Here is a 24,046-nt window from a genome sequence, read left to right on the forward strand (position 1 = left end):
TGAGTCGTGTAATCCATCCCTTTGCACTCTCCCCTTGTCTGCGCGCTGCTCCCAGGGTTGTCGTTCCCATACGTATCTCCGCTAGCCAGCTCAGCACGCCACCTTGCCCCAGAGGGGCTTAGTTTTGAAATGAAATGTGTGAAAAATGGCGCTCTCCTGTCCTGCCAGTCAGAGAAGTTTTACAGCTTTCAGCTGAATACCTGGGATCGTCAGGCCCAGCAAAACGGGCAAGCTGGGCGGCAGGAGCAGAAGGGGTGTTCCGATTTACTGATTTGAAGGGAAATTAAATAATGGTAGTGAGTGCCTCTTGGTTCAGTGGAGGATGCTTAGCTGCTCTAGTACACTTTGCTTTGATTATTTTTATCAGCGCTATCAGTCGAGGCTACAATGTGGCTGGCAGTGTAATTTTTCCCAGTTTCAGGACTCACACTCTCCTCTGTAGCTTTCAGAGCAGATGCACTTAATGAAAAGGGTGTAGCCTTCAAACCATGAGCTGTCATTAAGCTATGAGTGCAACTGCAGTCCCTTTTTAAAGTCTTGGGCCAGATCCTGTACTCCCTGAAATCCATACCATGGATGAATGTAATTACTGTTCATGTAAACAAGACCAGGGCTGAATCCTCCTCTGCTCTGTCTTGCTCGACCTCTCTAACAGCGACATAACTAATTCTAGTTCTTGACCTGAATGATAACCAGCTATTAGTAAATGCTGTGCTGACCTTGATAGTTGTGAGAACAGCATTAGCTGAAAATATTTTCACCTTACTTTGGTAGAAATTTCTTTCTAAGAAATATTAAGATACAAAGTAACAGGAGAGTTTTCCAATTACAGTTCTTTTGTACAGGTTAATACATTTTATTAAAAATAGCTCAGACCTGCATCCAACAGAGGAAACATCAGCTTCCTTTCCCAGAGGACTTTATGCTCATTGTGCCTAAATACATTTATTTTGTGGGTTTTTTTCCTCCCTCTGCAGTTAGATACCAGAGAGAGTTGTGGTTGGGAGGGAGACCAGGGCACTTGGAGCTGGGAGTCCCGAGGTCACGCTGCTCTGTTAGTGACCTGCTTGTGGGCCAGTCAAGGTGCGGGTTTGGGTGCCCATCCTGTACAGCTGGGACAACTGCGGTGACCTTCCTGTGCAAATGCTGCGAGGTCTATCCACGAAGCTTAGCCTGGTCACTAAGTGTCCGTGTGGTGTTCAGAGATGCAGCATTGTCCAATCCTGGAGAACGCTTGTGGGGTGGAAGGGCTTGGAAGCACTGTTTGGCATGATACTGTGCAACAAAATGGTGCCAGCAGAGAGGGGGTTTGGTGGGGCTGTGTCACACGCAAAATCCTTCCAGACAAGGGGTCTAAGGGCAAGCATTTCCTTGCCCAGGACCAGCTTGCACGGGTTACTCGAAGGCCTTCTTTGCTGTTCGGCAGGATAAACACTGGGCTGAGATAAGAGGGTTGGCAGTGATTTCAGTGGGCAGCCCAACTTCCTGCTTGATTTATCAGCCTTGGCATCAATACTTCCTTCCATTTTTCATTCTTATCAGCCACCCGGATTTTGCCTCATTGTTTTTCTAATTAACGTTCTTTCTCTTCCCCGCCATGATCAGCTGGAGGCATTCTATTCCATATTTACCACCGAACAGCAAGACCACGTCAAGTCCGTGGAGTATTTGAGGAACAACTTCCGACCGCAGCAAAGCCTGAACAACAGGAAGGTGTCGAAGTCTGCTGTGAAGGATGCTTGGAGCCAAGATATGACAGACATCTTGGAAAACCCGCTCGGTACAGAAGCTTCCAAAGGTAGCTTAGGATTATGAATTTTGCACTTGAATAATAAGAGGTGTTTGTACTTTGAATGTACTTTGCCATTATATCGTGTTGAGTGGAGCTATAAGTTACCAAAGCAATAGCGCAGAGTATGCAGGTATTCTTTGTCTGCATATGCCAATAAATTAACTAATCTTAGGTGTGCACACAGATAACCTGTGAAACTGGCTGTCACAAGGCACCATGGAGATGAAGATCCAGAATGAGTTAGTCTCAGTACAACCTATATGCCTGTTTATCCTGACTGGCCCTTAGAGATGCCTTAAAAAAACAGGAAACATTAAGGGTCAGAGGCAGAGGTAAAATTTAGGCCCTGTGTGAATCTTGGTTTAAGGGTTTAGCACTGACTCACTAGGTGTTTGAATGAGGATAGAGTATCCAGGTGTGGTTATGGTATTCATTTTTACAGTAACAAGTGTTTTGAAGAGCCATTGACCTTTTCATTCAACGTATGTATCAACTTTTTGGCAATGGTGATTGGGAAAAAACTCTTCCATGTTGACAGGTTATTTTATGATGTCTTGCTGAAGTGTTTCACGTGCCTTTTTGTAGAGCAGCTGGTGCTTGCTTCTGTCAGAAGCTGGATAATGAGTTAGATGGAGGTGGTTTGGGAAGGAGGTTGCTGTGGTTGCGTTGGCACAAACACCCTCGGCTATAGGAGCACATCAAAAATTCTGAGAGAAATGTGTACGGGATAAAATAGGACTAGAAATAAGTATCATTTGCTACCTTTATTTTCCTTGATTTTATTGAATTTTGTTTATAGATAGAGGAGGAATTGATGTACACTCCCCAGTCTTGAGGCTCAAGAAATGCTTGGTGCTTAACCAATCCTAGGTAGAGGAATAGGAGAGGGGGCAGTTTGCCGAGAAGGAAACAACTAAGTGGATTTACAAGCTGCCCTTGCGTACCTGGCATTTTCACCTGGCCAGGCACAGTGAATGTAGTTTTTAGAGGACGTGAATCATGAAAACAGCTGTGTTCAGCAGCCTCACCCTCCCAAGAGAGTGCTGGAAGAGTGTATTTCTCAGGGCTCATTATTTTGTATGTGTGCTTATTTTTATATATATAATATACACGTACATAAACCTCATGTCCATTAAAGGCAGCCTTGGGATAGAGAATTTGTATCAGAACTGAGAAGGAGATCTTAGGAATGGAGAGACCCTGCCACGCTCTGATGCTCTGGTTTGCAGTTTTCAATCAGTGTTTTAACAGCAACGTGTGTCGATATTTATTTTTTCAGATATATCCTGTGTATGCATTACTTACCCAGAGCAGTAATGAAAGTTAATAGGTTACGTTATGTTAAAAGTGACAAAACTGACTAGTTTTTATTTTGAGTGCAGCTGAGGTACCTCTGGTACATGCGGTATAATATTCAGGAAGGTTTTACTGCTTTGGCCACATGCCTGAATAGCCCTCGCATCACTGGATGGTTTTTAAGATTATAAAAATGGTTTAGGTGATTTTCACACCCCTAGTAAATAGCTGAAACCTACAATTATGACTGAGTGTTACAAACACTAAGGTCTAAAAGTTAATGGGCTAATCTTGGAGTTGGAAGCGTTGATGGCGCACTTGAAGTAACTGGAAAGATTCCCGTTGACTTTGTTGATCTTTAAGGACTCCTTAGGCCCAGATTCAACCAAGCGCACGTGGCGTAGTTGAAGTCACATAAGCTGATCCAGTGGAGCAAGCGAGGTGCGTAAACATCAGTCCATGCTTAGATATCGTGGTACCTGGGCACTTACCAGCTTACACGATTGGGGACTGGCTTCCTGAGAAACTTCTCCTGGGTCCTCTCCCAACACACGTGGTTAGTCCAGGTCCCATAACGCTCTGTACCTGTTCCTGCCTGGGAATTCGGGCTTACGACATACTTAACAGAGGCCCTTCTGTTGGGGAACGTGCATCCCCCCATGATCTGACATAACTCACCTCAGCTGTGAGCCATAACTGCTCAACTGTGTTTTTTTTCCCTCAAGTTTTGCTGTAGGAGGCTAACAGTGCAGCAGCCAGTCTTTTTGTACTGGCTCTGTCAACCTGTTGCTTTTTGGCTTGTGTACACACCAGAGGACAATGAAAATAGGTGCATTTTTTTATGAACTTAATAGGTTGCTGCAGTGTTACTAACAAAATGGATTGTAGCGTATCCTCCAAAGGTTACAGGGATGAGTTATAGCTGTTCCAGAGATGTAACAACGTGGATGTTTCTGGCCTCCTCTTTGACAAAGGTGAACAGTGATGATGTGCCTGGTCCACTGCACATTCTGAACTACTGACATATAAATAGAGCGAGCTGAAGTCATAATACTTGAGTGAAAGCAAAACCTATTGTTTATTCAGCTAGTAAATACAGTACCTCTTTATATAGTGTCATTCATGCAAAAGTACCAAGAAGCTGAGTGCAGAGAGCTTTTCCCAGCCAGACGATCTAGCATACAAATATGAGAATATAGTGTTAGCGTAACAAATTTATTCCTTGCAGATTCCCCTGCACACCTCACAGTTGCATCTCAGCGCTTTCTACATTGCATTAGGCAGTGTGACCAATGTCTGTCACATGTTGGCTCCTGTATGCCCTCCCTTGTGCTTAGATGTGTATGTTGTAGAAAAAGGCAAGGTCAAGAAAATGTGTCTTTTGTTTGCTGCAAGGTGGTATGGTTTGTGATGGTCTTCGGCTCTGGAGGGGAAGTTCGGATTTGTTTGTCGGTGTGAATTTTTGCAATTTGTTTCTTCTGTCACACTCTATTAAGTCTGTGGGCAGTATTGCTAATCTAGAAAACAGTGCAGCATTCGTTATGCAAGCCTTTCTTGTTTTGGAGGAAAATGTGCCCAGAACGATTTGCATAATGTTCAGAATAATTTTCAGAACAGTGAATTTCAGATCTGTACAAAGCAATGCAGTTGTTCCTTGACAAACTTGGTATTCTGAACAGTTTGGCACCGAAGAGGAATGCCTTTTCTCCTAGATATCAAAGCTATCTCGGGTCACAGAAATGGGACCAGCTAGCGTAAACAGCAGATACATTGCAGGAAAGCTATTTCTCGCTTTATGCAAGACCGCTGATCATTTCCTTAGCAAAGCCCCATAACTGGTAGCATTTGGTAAATAAAACGTCTTCTGGGAAAGGCTATTTTAGGTCAACCAAAACTGTCAGCGAATTTGGATCCAGTTTGTTAGCCAGTATGAATGTTACCAGCCTTTTGTTTTGTAGTTACTCACCTCTTTTTTTTTTTATTTTCAGGAGGGAAACCATCTTTAAAGACAGTTTACAATAATTAGAATACAAGATGGTGAAAATATTTTAGTTAATTTGAAATAGCGTGGAGGGCTAGTTTTTGACTTCATTCAGTTGGAGAATGAAAACTCCAGTGTTTCTTTTATGTTAGTATTTAGCAAGAAGGTTTTCTTTGGTTCCTTTATCTCATTCCTTCCTTCTGTTGGCAAAAGCTGATGTGAAGTACTTCTCTTGAGGACTGCTTGTATGCCTGAAATGAAAGCATACGCACCAGACCTCTGCTGATTCAGAGTCCGTGAGCTCAGCTTAATTCTTAAGTTGACCCTGGAGCTGTTTCAAGAAACGATACAGATTGTCTTTAAATGTCTTATTTCTAAAATATACCATTCAGGATATACAATATTCAGCTATATAATAGTAGCAACTGGTAGATTGATTATAACCCATTAGACAACAATAGGTTTTACAAGGAGGAAACTTGCTAAAGATCCAAGATATACAGTGGATCATGTCATTAAGTCATGCAGGTGATCAGGCCTGTTAAATTTAACAGAAAGACTCACCTTCGTTACAGTACTGATTTATATGAATTTTTTCAAAGTCAGAGGTTCTCTGTGCAGACTTATTAAACAGAGAATATATTATTAAAATACTAGATACTGTAAATAACAGATAGTGGCAGCATTTGATTTTTTTGCACGTGACCATCTCTGTTAAAACTGTCTCCTCTTTTATCTGGCGTGTCCTCTCTGGCTCCAGATTGTGTTGCTCTGTCACATCACATATTGTACTCCTGACTCTTTCGTAGGCTGCTTCCAAGCAGCTATGCCGAAGCGATTGCTAATTATTTATTAGCTTAATTGCGTGCATTGCTCTTAGGAGACAAGTAAAGAGAATCCTTACATAAAAGACCACGCAGTGCAAGGACCTGACTCTGCAGCTGTGCATGTTCTTTACTGTGCTCACATGTTGTCCCATCAAGTAGAGATATAGTTACAAAACACTGCCTGCTTCAGTGAAAGTACAGGCAAGAAGCTGAGGAGGGAAAGGTGTTTCATTTTCATGTTTCAAGATGTACCCTGCATGCAACAGAATATTTGCCCATCTGATTTTGCTGCTGGGTAGGACCATCAAATGTTGTTTCTCTTTATGATTTTTAACTCTGCGGGGAAAAAAGGAGCTTTAACCTTTCTGTCTCATTAAACGTGCTGCAAGCCTCACGACATTTAAAAAAGCATCCCATGTGAGGGGCTCTTGACATCAGAGTTTTCTTTCACAGATGCCTGATTACTTCCCCAAAGGTGTCTGATTATTCTTTGCTGGAGTCTCAAATGATGCTGTTTGCCATCAGTGGGAATTCGCCTTAGAGTACCATCTTTAATTATGATCCTAGACTAAGTTAAATAATGAGCAGTCATAAATTCACTTTGGTCGAACTGACTTAGCTGTGGACTCTAAATCAACAGCTGGGACGTTTCTTCAGTAGTCTGCAGGTAAACGTTTTCCGTAGCGCTCCTTGTTAAGCCGTAGCAACGCACAGTTTGAAAGTCATTATAACTTAATGCCATTAAAACTATCCAGAAGCTATTTGGATTTTACCACCCGCATGCTTTGGGCTGGAGGCATGGCTCCAGCTGTATCAAGCTGGAGTCAAAGGTGTAGCACTGCTCAAGCAAAGCATTTTAGTTCAGGTTTGCTATTTCACAGCTCCTGGCATCAAAAATGAAACTAAGGCCTCCTATGAAGGTACTGCCTCTTCTGCATGGCATCGCGTCCCTGGGGTGGAGCGCGTCTCCGATTTAGCCTTACCCAAAACCATCTGAATTCTTCCGGAGAGTTAACACCGTGCAGCGACAGCATCATTTTGAGGCAGATAGTTTAGCGCATTGACAGTAATATTTCTGAATGAAAACAAGTTATTTGTCTCATTTATAGTCTCCATTATTACTCCCAGTAATTTGTTTTTGCTTTCTAAATGCCTGTGTTTTATGAGAGCTCTCTCACAGCAGCCTCGCAGTCTCTTCATGCCCTCCAGGACTCTCTGGGAGTCCAAAAAGAGCGTTACGCAAACAAGTTCTACTCCTAAAGAAAGTCATTTATGTATTTTCGTCTACCTAAACGACCACAAAATATTGTATAGCAGTAAGTGTAATCTCTTAACCAAAGCAACAAAATTGTATAGGCAAAGTTAAAATTGTAAGTTATTGGCATCTTAACTTGGAATTGCTAAAACAAAGTGATGCTACTTATTTTCTTTAAGTATCTTTAGTTAGAGGAAAAAGCAAATAAGCAAGAACCGTTTTTAAGAACCTAATTTAACATAGGTTTTCCATTACAGTTGATTGTTCTTGTCCATCGGAAGAATCTGTTTTGCAGGTTAATTTCTTCACAGATTAAAAACTCCTTTTCCGTTTCCCTGGGCGACTGGACTTTTCTTACTTTCCTTTCTGATTTCTTTTTGTTACAAAGATCGTCCCTTCCCACGTCTGTTCCCCTTCCGTTGACGGCGTGTTGTACCGGACCAGGATCTTGCTCTGATCCTGGTCCTCGTGCGCGTGGTTCTCGCAGAGCACGGGGTGCAAAAGCAGGAGAGGACAGACAACCAGGCAGGTAGAAGACAAAACGTTAAGGTCAAAGGGAAAAAACTGACCTATTTTGAAAGGGAATCAGCTGCAAAAAGGTGTGGGACATACCTGAGCCTCACATTTTCACTTACAGTGGTTGTGATCTGCAGCCTCCTGTATTCACCCACAGTCACTTTTGCCTAGTTATCATGTGAGCAGTGTGTATGTCTGTACCTGAAGGTCGTGCATAGCTTGCCAGTGGGTTTTTTAATAAGCAATAAGTAAGTGCTTGCGCTTGTTTAGAGATTATAAAGGGCCCAAACCAGAAGAGAAGGGGAAACTCAGCGTGCAAGTTTTGACGTGGGTTGGGTTCACAGCTGCCGCTAATGCTAGAAGAAATGAGTGCTCGTAGGGGGCGTGTGGAGATTTATCCCACGCGGGTGCTGGTTTTAATTGCAGTCTGGACGTTGGACTGTGACTGCCTGCAGCACCTCCCTCTCCTTGGAAAAAGCCTCCGGCAGCCAGGGCAGGAAAACCACTTTCCCTTTTGAGCTGGGCATCCCGCAGGCAGGGGCGGAGGCACTGCCTGCCCGGCCCCTGGCTCTCATGCCTGCGCGTCCCAGGAGCCCCTCGCGCGAGCACCGCTCGTCGGGACGTCGGGAAGGGCCCTCTTGCTGCCAAGGCGCTTCCTTCCGGAGGAAATCCTGCTTTCTCCCGCCGTCGACGCAGCACGTGGCTCGGGGCTCGTCCTGCCTATAGGGTCGGGCACACCATACGAATAAGGGCAGGGCTGTACATTTTTAAACGAGTCGCCTCCTCTGTGTGTGTGTGTGTGTGTGTAATACAAACACAAAAATTGCAAGGCAAACCCTTGGCGGGCCTCAGCTAGCCCAGCGTGGCGTTTGTCCCCGCTGAGGATTTGGGCCAGCGCTGCAGAAACGCAGCTCGTGGAACACAGGAGACCTTTGGGCTCAAACACAGCAAAGTCAAACAGACAGCCCGTGCCTTTCAGTAAAGCAGGGTCTGTTGCTGCGATGCCATGGAAACTCCAGGGCTACAAAGAAACCCATACAGGAGTGAGTCAAAACCAAGCAATCAAATGCTTAGTTGTATTTTGCCCTCAGGGAACGGGCAGCAGCAGCAAGAAGGGGCAAAATCTCAGCTCCCCAAAGCCCCTCCGCCAGAAGCCCTCCAAGGGCGGACTGGGCCCAGAGGGTGTTTCACGGGGCTCGTGAGACGCACGCAGGGTCTGTCGCTGTCCCTCGCACCTTAGGAAACAAGCTCGTCCGTTCGCAGCGTAGCGGAAGGTGGGAGCGGGGAAGATAAATCGGCTGTCTCCTAGCTACCTTCTGCCTGTGGATTGAAGCAGAGCAACGCAACTATTTGTGTGTGCGGCGTGTAGCTGGCAGACGCCTGCTAGCAAAGCGCAGGCCAAGGTAAAGGGAGAAAAAACGCGTGCTTCTCTTTAAGGCAATTAATCCTCAGGTATTAATAATGTCATTTATAAGCGCTGCAAGAAGTTAACGACGTAAGCGAAAGCACAGCAGAGAGCTGCAAGCGTTGGGGAAGAGGAGGGGCGAGTGTGGCAAGCGCGCCTCTTGGCACTCTCCTGCGCCCGAAACCCTGCGCTGCCGCTGTGTGTGATGCCGGCAGTCTGCTTGTTCTCCTTTGGGAGCGCAGCCCTCGCCGGACTCGGAGATTGGATCAGACAGCTGGACGAAGGGTGGTGTTTCTTACGGCTCTCATTCTGTTCTGGGGCGTTTGCACTGAGTCACGCCGAGGCAAGGAAGCTGAACCTGGCTCTTTCGTTACTTCCCTTGCCGTGACGCTGCTGGCACGGCGCTTAAAGCAGGTGTGAGTTTTCTCCGCGTAGTTTCACCCGTGCGATGGCTTGTTTTTACGTTTTGGGGGTCTAATTGTGAAAAAGAACCAATATGGGTGTATGCAGGTGTGTATGCACCGGCATCGACGACGCTGTTATCCGGCTTTTCTGAAACCAGGCAGGAAACCTGTGCCTCCGTTGGGCTCGCACAAACATCCTTCCGGTCTTACGGCGAGATCCCCGCAGAAAGCCCCCGCGGGTCCCCGCCTGGTTCCCACCGCCCCGCCGGGAGCCCCTTGCCTTGCTATTTGCCCGTTAACCTGTATTCCCAAGAGCTGCTTCGGCACAGCTCTTTTAGCAGCTTCACGAGTTGCTGTTTAAAACAGCAGAAAACCCCACGTCTTGATTCGGGTGCGCGTTCTCCCTCCGCGTGTGAACTGCCTCAGAAGATCGCCGTCCGTCTCGGCACGAGGGGTTCAGGGCTTCACTTGCGCCTTGCCTTTCTGTGCGAGGGTTTCATCGCACACTGTATATCCCATGGTACCTCAAGGATAGGAACAGCAGCTTTGCACCGCTGAGACATGGCAGCAGGAGGGAGAGAGTGGGATTTTCCGAAAGAGGGCACAGCACAGCTAGAAATAACTGCCTTGAAAGTGGTGACATTTTTATGCACAGAAGAGCTAACTTTGAACATTTTTAGAGGATTTTATAGATCCCTCTGAGCCCAGTACCACTGAATTCATCATATGAGGCACCTGTGCTACAGGAGGGAGATATACAAGAAACAACCCAATATTCAGTCCTTGAGCTCTCTCAAACTTTCCCTAAATAGCTCTTTTATAACTGCAGGTAGCATATGCAAAAAGCACAATAAATACCAGAAAGTTTGGGTGGTTGTGCATTTCTAGGCTGCTAAAAAAAGCTGTTATATCCTCTTACATGCCCTTTCTGCAGTCATAGGTGTATCTTAATATCAGCAGTTAATTTTTGCTGAACAATAGGCCCCCTTTTTTTCCTTTCAGCCCTCTGAAACGGAGCTGCCAGGAGCTTTTGGATTAGGCTTTATCAGGCTTGAGTTAGGAAAGCCTCGTGGAGGGTACGTAGCCAAATACAACATAGAAATCAAATTATGGGAGAGATGAATGTGGAGTTGTTAAATTCATTTTGTTTGTTCCAGCCCGTTGGAATGTTTTAACATGAAGAAAATAATTCTTTGCAGCGTGCCTGGCCTGGCCAGCACTTAGGGCTGCGTTAGCACGCTACGCTTGTCTGCAAGCGGCAAACAGGTTTTCTCCAGGCTTGAGCGAGCCCTGGAAGACGAGGCTAGCCAAGAGGCTGGCTTGCCCCCTGCCTTCCCCGGCAGCACGATCTGCGGTGAAATGACTGTGTCGAGCTCCCTGACAGCCACGCACATGGCCAACAGCTGGAAGTGCCAGCTGAGGCTGCCATGTGTCAGGTCCCCCCCCCCCCCCCCATGCACCCACGCGATCCTCCCTCCGCTGCAGGACGTTTCCGAAAGGCAGGAGCCGACATGTTGCCAAGCGCCCGGTTCAGATTATCCCTGTCCGTCAGCCTGCGAGCTTTTGGTTTTTTGTTCCAAGAGGTCCAAGACGCGGTGGGGTGAGGGCGTCTCTCGTGCCGCGAGGCATGCCCCGGTACTGTGAACGTCTCGCTCACTGAGCGCTGCCGAGGTTTTGCCCCTGTGCCCTGTGCCAGGGCTGACCTGTCTGCTCGCCAGTCCTTATTGGCTTTGGTACCCCACTGCAGGTATCTCCCCGCTCGGTATTGCATTATGCCACATAAAAGACGTCCTGAGATCCCCTTCCAAATTTTTGTTATTCCGTAGGATTGGAATTTGAAAGAGAGCTTTAGTAGTGTTTTCTCTAAAAATAGCTGAGAATCTGCTATTTCAATGTCAAACGTTGCTGGTTGTTGGTTTCCCTTTTTTTTTTTTTTTTTCCTCAAGCAATCGTGAATTCACTGGCTTGTTTGCTTATTTAGCTTGCAGGGGAAAAAAAACAAAAAAGCTTGTATTTTTCTTCAGTGTATTCTGATTCAAGTCCGGAGGAGCACGCAAACTTCTTCCTCCCCGCCCCAGCCTCTTTCTGCATCTCTGTTTGTCCTTCAGCTGCACACTTGCAAAATCAGTAGAGGCTTCTTAGCATTAAAAGAAAAAAAGAAGAAGAAAGAAAGAAGAGCCAGTGATTCTTTTAATCTTCTTCCCAAAAATCCAAGGCATACAGAATTTTGAAAGAAAAATTAGATCTCTGGAAAATGCTAGTTGTTTTATAGATGGTCAACTCATTAGATTTTTTTTTTTTTTGCCTTTCAGACATTTGCTACATTATTATGTATCACTTTAATTAAATCATCAAATTGAATTACTGGATCAAATGTTTTTTTATTCCGTTGTGTCCTGAGCAGGTTTGGTTAAATTAATAAGCCATATGCTTCATTTTATAAAAAATGAGATTTCTTTTTTGCCCATTCATCAATTCAAAAGCTGTAAAAAATAGCGGCTGAACAGAAAATGCTGGTTATTACTTAATTACAGCAGGTTCTTCCCATGTGTCTCAGAATAATTGGAACAAAGTCCTACTAAATCATAAAAAGTTTGTAATATTATTTACTGTGAAATTGTAAATTCAGTCTCCTTTTAGCTGGCTGTGAACATGGTTTGTCCTAGTCATGCAGTGGCCTCAATCAAAACATGTTAGTGTGTGTCTCAGTGAAGTCGTCGGAGTCATTTAGCTGCTTAAAGGTGCTCGTGACCTTCTTGGATCAGGGTGCATGGTCGTGGAGGGAGGGTCTCCTAACTTTGAGCCTCTAAAATAGGTCTTCTGTTTACTTTTGGGAAATACCTGCTGCCAATACCTGAGCTATTCTGAATTGCGTCTAAGCTGGTGGTGAGGAGTCGCATGGAGCAGAGGATGGGAACAGTCCCCTCTCCCTCACGGGGCATGGGGTTATTCTCTGGGAAGCAGCTCGCTAGAGGATGGGTCAGCATGTGCCAGCAGGGGACATTGCAATTAAGTTAGACTTCTTTGTTACATCTCTTGTGACAGTTACCTGCCTGAGTTACTTCTAAAACAATTCGATGCATGATTACCTTAAAAATGTAAATCCCTGGGTATCTTTCTGGAGAAGGAGCGTTGCATAGGACTTCTTCTAGGTCTGGCTAGTCCTTCACCCTGGGCTACCATCTCTGATAGACTTTGATTAGGTGGAATGGTAAAGGATGGCCTGGTATTTTGAAGAATAATTCTGGAATGGCAAGGGGCTTCAAAGGAGGTAGGTTGTGAGTTACTGGTGCAATTATCAGCAAGGGATGATATAAATAAGAATTGATCTGACTCTCTCAGCAGAAAGAGATGAGCATGGAGAAGCTCACCAAGGATCACAGAGCTCTGTAAGTCCTGGCAGCAGCAACAGCTCTGGACCATGCGTGAGAGGCTAGTTGGGGTTGCTCTCTTTTCTGATTGGAAACTGAACTGTACCACTGGGTAGAGCCAAACTACTGCAAAGAGGGGTGAGAGCAGTTGTCTTTTGTTTCACAGGTGGGCAGGTGAGAGCATAATGAGCTTCCCTAGCAGCAGGGACTGCAGAGCACAGTGACACCTTTCTCCCTGTAAGGATGGGGAAGCCCTTGTGGTGTGGACTGTCCAAACCTGGGAGAGAGGCCATGGCACAGCCACCGGAGCGTGCCTACGTGCTTTCAGCTCGGTCCAGGCTGCCTCTGCTCTCTCTCTAGCAAGCTCTCCAGGTCTGCAGGCTCAGCACTGAAGAGCAGGGGGTGAGACAGAGGGAAGGGGTTTGCAGGCAGCAGGCTAAGGTGTCACTTCTGGCTTTGCGGCATTGCCTGCAGAATGGGGGTTTGGCCCCTTCTGCTCAGCAAAAATGGAAAATTTTACTTGTTTTGTCAATAAGCAAGTGATTAGAGATACTGCAGGGTTTGCTTTGCTGGGTTCTTCTGTGCTAAGCAGAAGTATCTGCTGCAAAACTGCAAAACTGTCATTCCTGATGGAACAAACACAAATGATCTTTCTGTCCTGTGTGTATTTCTGTAATATATGTTTTCTTATTTTGTTCAGGCTAGTTAAATGTAAGTTACAACCGCACAAATGCATTTGACAGGTATTTTTCCATTGTACTGGTAATACTGGTGTTTACGGAGTTTAATCGTTTTTATTTTGGAACCGTAGCTATTTCAGTGATCTGACAGCAGAATTAGTTACTTGAACAACCTGAAACTCCAGGCCTAGGAATAGACATTTTTCCCCTTCGGTTCAGTCAAGACACTTTAGAAGTGAAACATGTCCAAATATACACCCTGTCACATACCTGCAGAGTGCAAATAAGATGACTGTGTTGGCTTTAAATGGAAATGCAGTAGTGGGAAAAATAATTCTGAAAACAGCAGCAGTGTGATGGGCTGGGTGACACCCTGACTTTTCCTGGCAGAAGAGGCCAGCTCCTTTGCCACAGCACATGCATTTGGGTATCATTTCAAGTGATTTTTTCTTGGTTCAGAGTTTATATTTGGAAAGGAAATGTGAGAATCTGTCCTGAATTGTGTATTTTAAACACGATTTTTAAAGCTTGGAAAAATCTAAACTCTTTTATAGTTGGAAAATGCATTACGTACCTTATAGGTAGCACATGAGTGCCATCTAGTGTTCTTCATTCATACATTGGCCTTTACATTTCAATTGCTTGAGAAGTATTTTCTTTGCGCTGCGCTCTGCTCTGCACTCCATTGCAAAGCGTTACGTGCCCGGTTAGCGCCCCAGCTTGGTCTTTCCTGGAGAAGTTTGGGTTTTGGCATCCGAAGTAAACAGAAGCCTTATTTCTCCCTCTAGTTAAGCCATTCCCATGCTGACCTGCCCACTGACTTCACCCTGGCCAAGAAGCAGCGTCTTCCTCTTCCATCTGTGGATGGGGTCAGAAAGCCACAGCCGCAGCTCCCATGCCTGCTGCGGGAACGGAAGTAGTGCAGGGAAGCTGCGGCTCAGGTTTAGGTGGACTTGTAAGTGTTCAAATGCAGAGTTATTAAGTGACCAAGATAAAGTATAGGTACAAATGTCAGGACTGAAAATAAGTCAAGAATGAAGCAATCTGCCTCCAGAGAATGGATTCCCTTTACTCTGGAGAGCAGAAAGCAGCTGCAGGTGGTATTAAATCCCATTGATCTCAGTGGATTGCAGCTAAGCAATCTGTGGGGAAGGCTTTAAAAAAAAAACTGGCTCTTAGAGTGAAGTACAGTTCTCCCCGTTTACTCTCGGTTACTTTGGAGAGCTTCATATTTGTTCCTTCTTTTTTAGCTTGTAGCACTCCTCCGGTCAACATGAAAGTGCAGCCTGTGAACAGAACAGCATTGCTTGTAACATGGAACCAACCAGAAACCGTCTACCACCCTCCTATCATGAACTACATGATCTCCTACAGTTGGACTAAAAACGAAGATGAAAAGGAGAAGACTTTCACCAAGGACAGTGACAAGGATCTGGTAAAACCACAGCATCACCCGTTGACTTATGTCTCGAGCTGTCCTTATGTTGTTATTTTCTCAGTAGAAGGAAAGTATTTGTTACGTTATAGACAAGCTAGTGTTTGACTTTCAAGGAATTGCTTTTAAAATGTTCAGCATTAGTTGAAGATTGCCTGATAGACCGCCCAAAACACTGGAGTGTGAGTTTTTAGTTTATATGAGTATATAAAGGACCAAATCTGCAGACACCTTTTCACATACCATTGCTGAGAAGTAGCTAGCTCAGGAAATGGTTAGACTCTGAATGCCTGTTGGCTCTTGTTCAGCTCTCAGATTATCACAGTAGAGGCCTAATCCCCCAAAATGAAGTTTGTCACTGTGCGTAGCCCCTTGCAGGCTTTGGAACAGTTTCTGATCAATAAGTGCTGCCAGTAGCAATAACTTCATGGTCAGTGCTAGAAGATTATTGTAGAGTGGCCTGTACAAGCATTGCCTCAGTCTGGCTGTGAGAGCAAGAGAGGGAAGAGCGAGACAGTCCCAGCAAAGATGGAAACACCAATGTATCCTCTACGTTTAGGATTTGATCTGCTTGTCATTCTTGTCTAAGTGGAAGCAAGTATTGTACCGGTCTTTAACATTCTCTGCGTATAAAATCAAAGTGACATATTCCGTTTTGAAAGGCCTCCGTTTATTGTTAATCAAAGAAAGCCTCTAGAATAATGAAATCAGTAATTGTATACGCACATGAAAAATGCAGCAGCACAGAGTGTTATTCCTAATGACTGTTATCGTATTTTTTTTCGAATACACAGTCCTCTGGGCCCATTCAATCAGTTAGACAATAATACTTCTCTTATTCCCTTAGATGAAGATTCTTTTACTTCATTTCCATTTATATTTTCAATTTCCCCACTAGACATTGCTATCTGGGTCACATTAGGGAATGATGTGCCTCACGAAATCAGAAAGGAATCTATTGAAAGGCACCGAAGGTTATGATGTATTGTAACCTCTCTCTTGTCCTAACTCCGCACTCTTAAGGGAGATTTTTTTTTTTAATCAGTAATAAGGAGGAGAGTGTTAATCAGCAAAAATGATGTGGGCACAGCGACAGCATTTTTTTGTTATTTTATGTACGAGAAATAATTAAATGTGCAGAGGATGTGGTGGAGTGATAGCTTGGAAATAAATTGCGGTGAGACCCTGTGCTGGGCAGTAGAGCTTGGAGGTTAAGGAAGCAGCGATAGCTTAGTCTATTGTTGGGGCAAGAGAAGAATGAAACTTTTTCAGAGGAAAGTGCAATCCACTTTCAGTGCTCTGGCAGAAACAGCTGGGTTGTCCCATCTTGAAACAGAGCTAGACAGTGTTTTACTGAAGGATTCATTGCTATTTCAAATGACCCACGCAACTACAGGTGCTTTTTGCTGCAAGACACAAAGTGGCGTGATCGAGGACTAAAGGCCAGAGAAGCAGTGTGAAGGCAGCAAGGCAGGGTCTTGGGTGTAGGGGCATCCCAGTCCGGGGTGCTGAGCCGATCACACCTTATGGGCCACCAGCTGCAAATTGCCATAGCCAGTTTGTTGCAAAATAAACAAGGGGTATGAACCATTCAGGCCTTATCCCAGGGCTGGAACTTGCACCTCCGTCCATAAAAATCTTCTTTTTAATTCCTGTAAGGTCAAATGATTGGAGGGTTAGGGTTTTCTGAGGAGAGCAGAGACTTTCAAGCATGAGGCATGAGAGCAGACATGAAGCGTGCTCATTTCTTTCCCGTGGGCAGAGCCAGCAGAGTCTGGGTGTAACGCTTTGATCCCAGGGAAGTCATTTGACCTTCACCTTGACCTCTCCCAGGGGAGCAGTGACTATTCTCCTTTAGAAATAAGTTTGTCTTACATGGCACAAATGTCCTGTGTTAGCGCAATGCTTTATATATTGCAAACTGATCGTGGACAGTCCTGTGGGGGTAAAAAACTGAATAATATCTATTTTTTTTAAACAGAAGGCCATCATTAGCCATGTCTCACCTGACATCCTTTATCTGTTCAGAGTTCAAGCAGTTTGCCGAAATGAAATGCGTAGTGACTTTAGCCAGACAATGCTCTTTCAAGGTAAAAAAAACCAAACAAACGAATGTATTTTTAAATTAAATGATTCTTTGTGTGTTTAACATTTTCTTTGCAGAGTGCAATATGTAGTGGAGTGATCTCAGAAGATGTTTAAATGCATGTAGACGATGCCAATTTCAAACTGTGGCCAGTGACTTTGTAGCACAGTCCTCTTTCTCATGATAGGGGTTTGCCTACACCGCTCTGTTGGAAGTGGTGTCTCTGTTCTTATGAGAATACATAGCTTTTCTTCACTAGTTTTATAAAGCAAATTCATCAGTGACTGCTTATGCATCAGAGGCTCAGCTATAGCAGAACGAGAGTCTGATTGGTGTCTGCCTTACATAAAGGAGGAGGGAGATCAGTCCCACCTCGACAACCTCCTGTAGAGATTGTCAGGTTTTTAGCCTGCACGCAGCCTCAGTGATTTCCGAAACACACACATTTAAATGAGAGCTAAAGAACCGGTTGCTAAACTGTCAGTTGTCATGGATTTCCATTGACGTGTGTTTGACAAGTCTGGTAAAGCTGAGATTTTTAGAACTTGATGCTTTTGGTTTCTGTAAGTGCCAAAGTTTTGCTTCTCCTCAGGAATTTACTTCTATTTTTTTAGGTAGGGTTTTATTAGCTAGGGCAAAATTCACCTCTGCTGCGAGTGCTCATCCCATGACATTCCTAAGAAATGTAAGCCTAGGAATGGGTATTGGAAAAACAAAACAAGTGTAGAGTTAAAAATTCAAATTCTTAAGGTGAAGCAGAGTTAGATCACTTGGGTATTATACTGTATATGGAACAAAATAATAAGAGGCATTTTTAAGGGAAATTTTTGGAAAATACGCTGATTTTAATGCTAACTTGTCAGTCATTAGCATCTGAAGGATGTCAAGCTGTGGACACAATTCAGTTCTGTTCCAGCATCCCTGTTAAATGCCACAGTGTTAGCAGCATCACAGGGATCAGACAGGAACTGTCCTGTCCAAGCAATATCTCATACAGGTCTGAATTTTTTAGTCTCTCAGCAGAAAGTTTTGGAGTTCAGTTTAAGAAGTGCCAGGCAGGAGGCAGCAAGCGGTGTGTTAGTGACTCTGGCCTCTTTCAGCAGATGTTAAAGGGAAAGATTCTCTGAAATTTGACCATGATAACCGTTTAGTTACAGTTAAAAACAAAATGTTACTGACAGTTTTGTCAAATACTCCTTGTGCTCCTTAGCCTTTTATTCAAAAAAGTGGATGGTGACACATATATCTGATATAGGAGTAGATGTTGCACATCCTTCCGTGTCCCCCCACAAAGCAGGTATTCTTCTAGTCTTTGGCTATTTAAAAAAAAATGGCTTTTTAAAAAAAAAATCAACCTGAGCTCTCAAAACATTCTTCAGAGTCTGATTATTGTACTCAAGAGAAATAGCAATAAATAAAGATAACATAGCATAAGGGCAGAAAGAAGCTATTATCCTCAGCTACTCAAGCTTCTGGTGTGAGTCAGTCCAGTTCATCCAGCTTGGATTTGAAGGAGAACATGTGTTTTCTGACAGTGGACTTAGCCTAGCATTTCCAGTCCTGAGTAATTAAAGATAAACGAATCTGTCTTTAGACCTGAGTGGAGTTAGGTGAGGAATATCAAACAGCTTGTCTAGAGAAGCTTGTCTTTACTCCAGATTGACATCACCATAACTGATCATATTTTGGACTTTGCTACATGCAACAGGCCTTCTCTGATGCTTTCCTGCCAAGTCTGTGGTTACCGGTTCATTCGCAGGCCTCCATTTCTTTTCGCCCTTTGGCATGTTTAGTCATAGCAGTGTTCAGCAACTGTTTAGGAAGAATTGTTTTGCAATGTCACTGTCCTCTCCTGTCTCCCTTCCTAGTCCACTTAAATGTTGTTATTCTTTGTTTCTCAGCTAACACGACTCGAATTTTCGAGGGGACCAGAATTGTGAAAACAGGAGTGGTAAGTTGTGGACATAAATCACTGCAGTGAATTGGCGGGCATTTGTAATTTGTGGCAGCGTTCCCACCAGGTGGCAGCATGATGTTGTAAATCTGTGGCGGGGCCGCGATTTCTTGGGGTGGTGGTGGTTTAAGCCCTGCACACAAGGTTTCATAACCTGCATAAAATATTAGTGAGGTTCTGGCTTTCTGGCCTCAGATTCCAAGAAGCTTTGACCTCTGGAGAATCATGTGTTAGAAAAACTTCCAAAATACATATTAAATACATTTAGATGGGCTGTGTAGTCTTAATGATGACAATGGAAATAAATTTAAATTATTTTATTAACTGTATGACCAAAAGTACGTATGCAGCAGGAATCAGGCCTCACATACAGCATCTTTGCTCTTCCAGTGCTTTAAGGATATCTGCTGTTGTGTAAATGAAGTCTTAACAAGCTGTTTGTTTTAATTTTAATTCAAGTGACACGGTAACAAGTCACTAAAGCTGCCTATTGTATTCCAGAAGCAGAAAGGTTGATACTTTTACAGTAAAACTGAAATGCACCCTTTCAGTTTTGCAAGCACCTCGTTATTTAACATTAATCATCCATAACCTTAAATTTTTGGCATTCAGTATACTAAATTTTTCAGTCAAATTTATGGGCTGAATTCATGCTATTGAATTTTCTCTACATATATTATTTTTGGTTTTATTCCGTTCCAGTTTGATATGCTCCCTAGTGTTACTACACAAACAGAGCTTGAATTTGAATGATTAATGTTTTTTAATGATATATAGAGGTATTCTAGAGGTACAAAAACTTCTGTCAAATTTTAACACTCAGTCTAGCTTTGAGACTATACATGCCAAAGAAAAGCAAATCTCACAATGCCTTAGGGTTTCACACTGATAAGTATCCAAAAGTTTAGATGCTTATTTAAAGTTTTGGCTGGATATATCTAAAGCACAGGTTTTCTTCTGAGATCTCAGGTTCTCTGTGATTGCAGCTGGTCAAAAATAACATGAGAAAGCAGCCTTTCTTGTTTTGCTGCAGCATTTCAACTACATGGCCTGATTGAAACCGGGAATGGCAGAGAGATGCAGAAATACTGTTAAATTTCAAAGCTGTTCCAGAAATAGAGAGACATTTTATGGTTTGATTCAAGGTTGAGTAGCACCTGTTTAACCCTTGTTTGTCCATATCTGGTGTGTGCATTTGCAGCTCATGGTCCGCTCAGTGATGCAGTCAGTGACAATGAGACATGTTCGAATAGGTCAGAGAGGGAACGTGGTCTGGGCAGAGCCACTGACCCCAGCTGTTTTGCAGAATTACTCCATGTCCTTGGCCAACTCACTTCACTTCAGCATCTTTTTGCACACGTTTAGGAAAGTGAATTATTAGTCTCGTTCTTAAGGTATATACCAGGGTTTTCTATTTCAGAGAAAGCATGCGTATACATACACAGAGCATGCATGCACTTAGTTGATTAGTTTAGCAACACTTAGCTAGGCAGCAGGGAGAGCGCTGCGGGATGGAGCACGCCAAGCCGGTGCGTGGCGGCCGCGGTCCAGCCGTGCCGGCAGCTACCCAGGCTCCTGATGCCCTCTAAGTCTTCCTCGACTTCCCAGCTGGACCTGCAGCAGGTCTTCTCTAACAAGAACAACGCTTTGCTGCTTGCTGCAGTACTAGTCCTTAGGAGAATAATGCTGATGTCGGAAGGTAAATTTAGAAAATAAAAATAGTACCGTTTGAGGCACGAACAATGTGCGTGGGAAGACCCAGAGCTCCCTTGGAGAGGGGGCCCAGCAGCCCTGCCCGTGCGGTAGCGGCACAGCTCTTATTTTTGGACGACGCTTATGTAACGCCGTATTTTTATACTTCTGAGGATTAGAGCGCTATGAGTAATGCCACTAAACTCATTAAACTTCTTCACATCTTCCCCCACCCCCAAAAGGAAACATTACTCACAAGTAGCCAGTGATGTGGGTGGAGAAAGCCCCGCTGTATAATGAAGATAAGAATAAAGAGACTTTGATTATAATGATTATTTTGAAATGGCAAATGCAGGGAAGTTTCCTCCCATCATCACTTGCCTTGTGACTCGGTGGCTTGTGCTTTTTCTGGCTCAGTCTTGCGTCCAGCTGGTGTAAATCCGCTTCTCTCATTTAAAGAGAATAACAAGCGGCAAGGCGTGCGTGTGAAAGAAAGAGAGAAAAGAGCCCAGGTAGCATGTCAGGGGCCCCTACTGATGCTCTCTGCTGTGTTTTTTCCCCTGCCTTCTCCTCAAGCCCACCGCCTCGCCAGCCTCCTCAGCCGACATGGCGCCCATCAGCTCTGGCTCTTCCACCTGGACCTCTGCCGGCCTCCCCTTCTCCTTTGTGTCCATGGCCACAGGGATGGGGCCTTCCTCCAGTGGCAGCCAGGCCACCGTGGCCTCAGTAGTGACCAGCACCTTGCTGGCGGGGCTGGGCTTTAGTGGCGGCGGCATCTCCTCCTTCCCCAGCAGCGTGTGGCCCACCCGCCTTCCCTCGGCGGCGGCCCCCAGCAAGCAGCCGGGCCGGCCGGTGGTGGCCACCACCGAGGCCGCGTCTTCGCCAGGGCCGGAGCGGGACGCAGCGCTGACCAAGGACGGCGAGGGAGCGGAGGAGGGAGAAAAGGACGAAAAGAGCGAAAGTGAGGATGGCGAGAGGGAGCATGAGGAAGAGGAAGAAAAGGATGCAGAGAAGAAGGAGAAGAGCAGAGCGACCGAGGCCGCCGCAGACGTGCGAAATAGCACAGAGCCCCCACAAGCCACTGGTGCCCCCAATAGGACTGCCGGGGAGGAAGGAAATAAAACCATATCGGGTCACGAGCGAAGCCAAAACTTTACCCCAACAGATGGACGTCCCATGGAGGAGACTTCTGCAGCAGCAGAGCCTCAGCCCCCACCTCTCCCCTCCACCCAAGTGCCACCAACATTCACCGATGAACTTTACCTGGGCAAGAGCCCAAGGAAACCAGAGACAACGAGAAAACCTTTTCCAAAGGAGGACCGCTTTCCAGAGGAATACCCCTCAGATAACAAATTTATCACCATCAACCCAGGTGAGTGACCTCCGGGGAACTGTTTTTTCCCAGCATAACACTGTCGGATAATTACGCAGACCAAATTCCTTACTGATTTCCAGTAGCTACAACACTGTCATGGGGCCTGGTTTCCCCCAATGGGCAGGTCCTTGCAGGGCCCAATCCAGAAATTACTATTGAGGGGAGGAGAAGGGAGAGGATCGTCTTTTAATTTTGGGGGAAAGATGGATGCTAGCTGTGCTCGTTACTAGAAAAGGAAGTTTGGAGAAACGTTAGCCCCTAACATGCTACATTAAGGATTTTGTTTAAAAAAACAAAAGGGGGAACGTGGTAGACTATAGCTGTGAAATTAATTTGGAACAGCGGTTGCTGTGCCTAGCTGGTGTTTAATGGGAAGGTTGCTATGTATGTTATAAGCTAATTTAGTTTATCTGCAGGATTCTCCCTGATTTGGCTTTGAGATATTCTCGCAAATATGGGACCACTGCTGGCTTATTTCTCACCACAAAACCTGCATAATCTGGTCTTGCAAGACAAGGCACCTTTTGCACTAGGATCACCTTACTTCTTTTTTTCCTGTGAAGAAAACCATGGTCGAGCAGAATTCGTGGATATTCTACATTTGTCCTAAATTACTGTTTCTCCTGTACATGTCAACCCTGCATGTACGTGCCAGCTCCTCAGTATGTGCACAGTGAATATGACCTTTTGGAAGCAAGCACAGGTGATCTGCATGTGCAGCAAGTCCAGCGGGTTTGGGATTTGCTGCACAGACCTAGGCAAACAGATGTCTGGTGGTGTTCCAACGTGCTGTGCAGAAAGTCCAGGCCATATGCACGTATTTCTGCCCACCAGGCACCTGCGAGGAAAACAAATCTTTAACTGCACAGGAGCAAATGGACTACATTCATACGGATTTGTTTGCAGAGGCAGGACGGAGATTTAGAAACAATGGCAAGTTTACTTGAGTGTTAATGTGTATTACCGCAGCGTCTATAAGACAGTGTACATTTTTTTGGTTTGGTTTTTTGACTGTTACTGTTTATTTTGCTAATCTATAGGCTGTTTTGTCATTTTATTTTTCCATCCAAGCTCTTCTAGAGTTAAAATACTGTGGGAAAAAAAACACAATATTTATTTCCCCTTACATTTATTAACACAAAAGTGCAGACATTGTGCTCTCAGGAATAGCTCAGAATCAATTTGAAAACCAAAGCTAAATCCAAACTTCAATAGCATTTATTATGGACATGCTGACCTGACTAATGCTGTGAATTGTAACTGTTCCGTAAGAGAACAGATTAGCAATGATGAAGCCAAGCAACCTGCACCAAGTTTTTCTGATTTTTTTTTTAAATACACTGTTTTTCTCACTCTTCACCTGGAAATTTTCTTCAAAGTCTCGTGTTCCCACTGTATATGCTCTGCAATGCCTGACAAGCAGCTTTCAGCATGCCTCTCGCCCTAATCAGCTTCATGTCAGGAAGGAGGGAACTTGTCCTAGCTGTGTTGCAGTGCTGAGGGTAAGCATTCAACACCCTGTAAGTTCAAACCCCAACTGTTTGATCTGTCTGGGTAAACCCGCCTCTTGAATAGTTTTCTTCAGTTCTTCTTGCCTTCTGCTTCGCTGTTTCTCATGCCCCAGTTTCTCAGATGACCCAAATTCCATGTCCCTTGTAGAAGCCCTAGCAAACGGCCCCGGTGGCTTATTCTCAGCTTAATGTAAATTGAAGGAAAAATGGGTAGCTCTAGCTTTTTGGCTAATGACAAAGAGTTTGTTATTAGATTGGTTTGTATTGGTCAGGCTAAGAAGACGACGGTGAAAATCAATGAGGATTTGGGGAGTTATTGTTAATATTGCTCAGAAGTAGTTACTGGTTGTTGTGAATTGTACCCCCTTTGCCTGTAATGGTTTCTGTTTTCTTTTAGCATACAGAGATGACCACTGAAAGTGGTTCAATACAGCTTTGCCTCCTACTAGAGGCTCTTTTATGAGCT

At 44.6% G+C, this 24,046-nt stretch overlaps 1 protein-coding gene across 2 annotated transcripts in view; it reads left to right on the forward strand.

The window, feature by feature from the left end:
* PTPRG (protein tyrosine phosphatase receptor type G) overlaps window positions 1-24,046 on the forward strand; it is a 411,417-nt gene that overhangs the window by 311,148 nt on the left and 76,223 nt on the right. For both annotated transcript variants that reach the window (XM_068907053.1, XM_068907052.1), the window contains exons 9-13: window positions 1,606-1,798; window positions 14,778-14,962; window positions 16,944-17,052; window positions 18,950-18,999; window positions 21,271-22,066. In XM_068907053.1, the coding sequence (XP_068763154.1) occupies window positions 1,606-1,798; window positions 14,778-14,962; window positions 16,944-17,052; window positions 18,950-18,999; window positions 21,271-22,066 (1,333 nt within the window). The remainder of the gene's footprint in view (window positions 1-1,605; window positions 1,799-14,777; window positions 14,963-16,943; window positions 17,053-18,949; window positions 19,000-21,270; window positions 22,067-24,046) is intronic.

The sequence above is a fragment of the Struthio camelus genome, chromosome 14 (assembly GCF_040807025.1).
Source record: "Struthio camelus isolate bStrCam1 chromosome 14, bStrCam1.hap1, whole genome shotgun sequence".
NCBI classification, from domain to species: domain Eukaryota; kingdom Metazoa; phylum Chordata; class Aves; order Struthioniformes; family Struthionidae; genus Struthio; species Struthio camelus.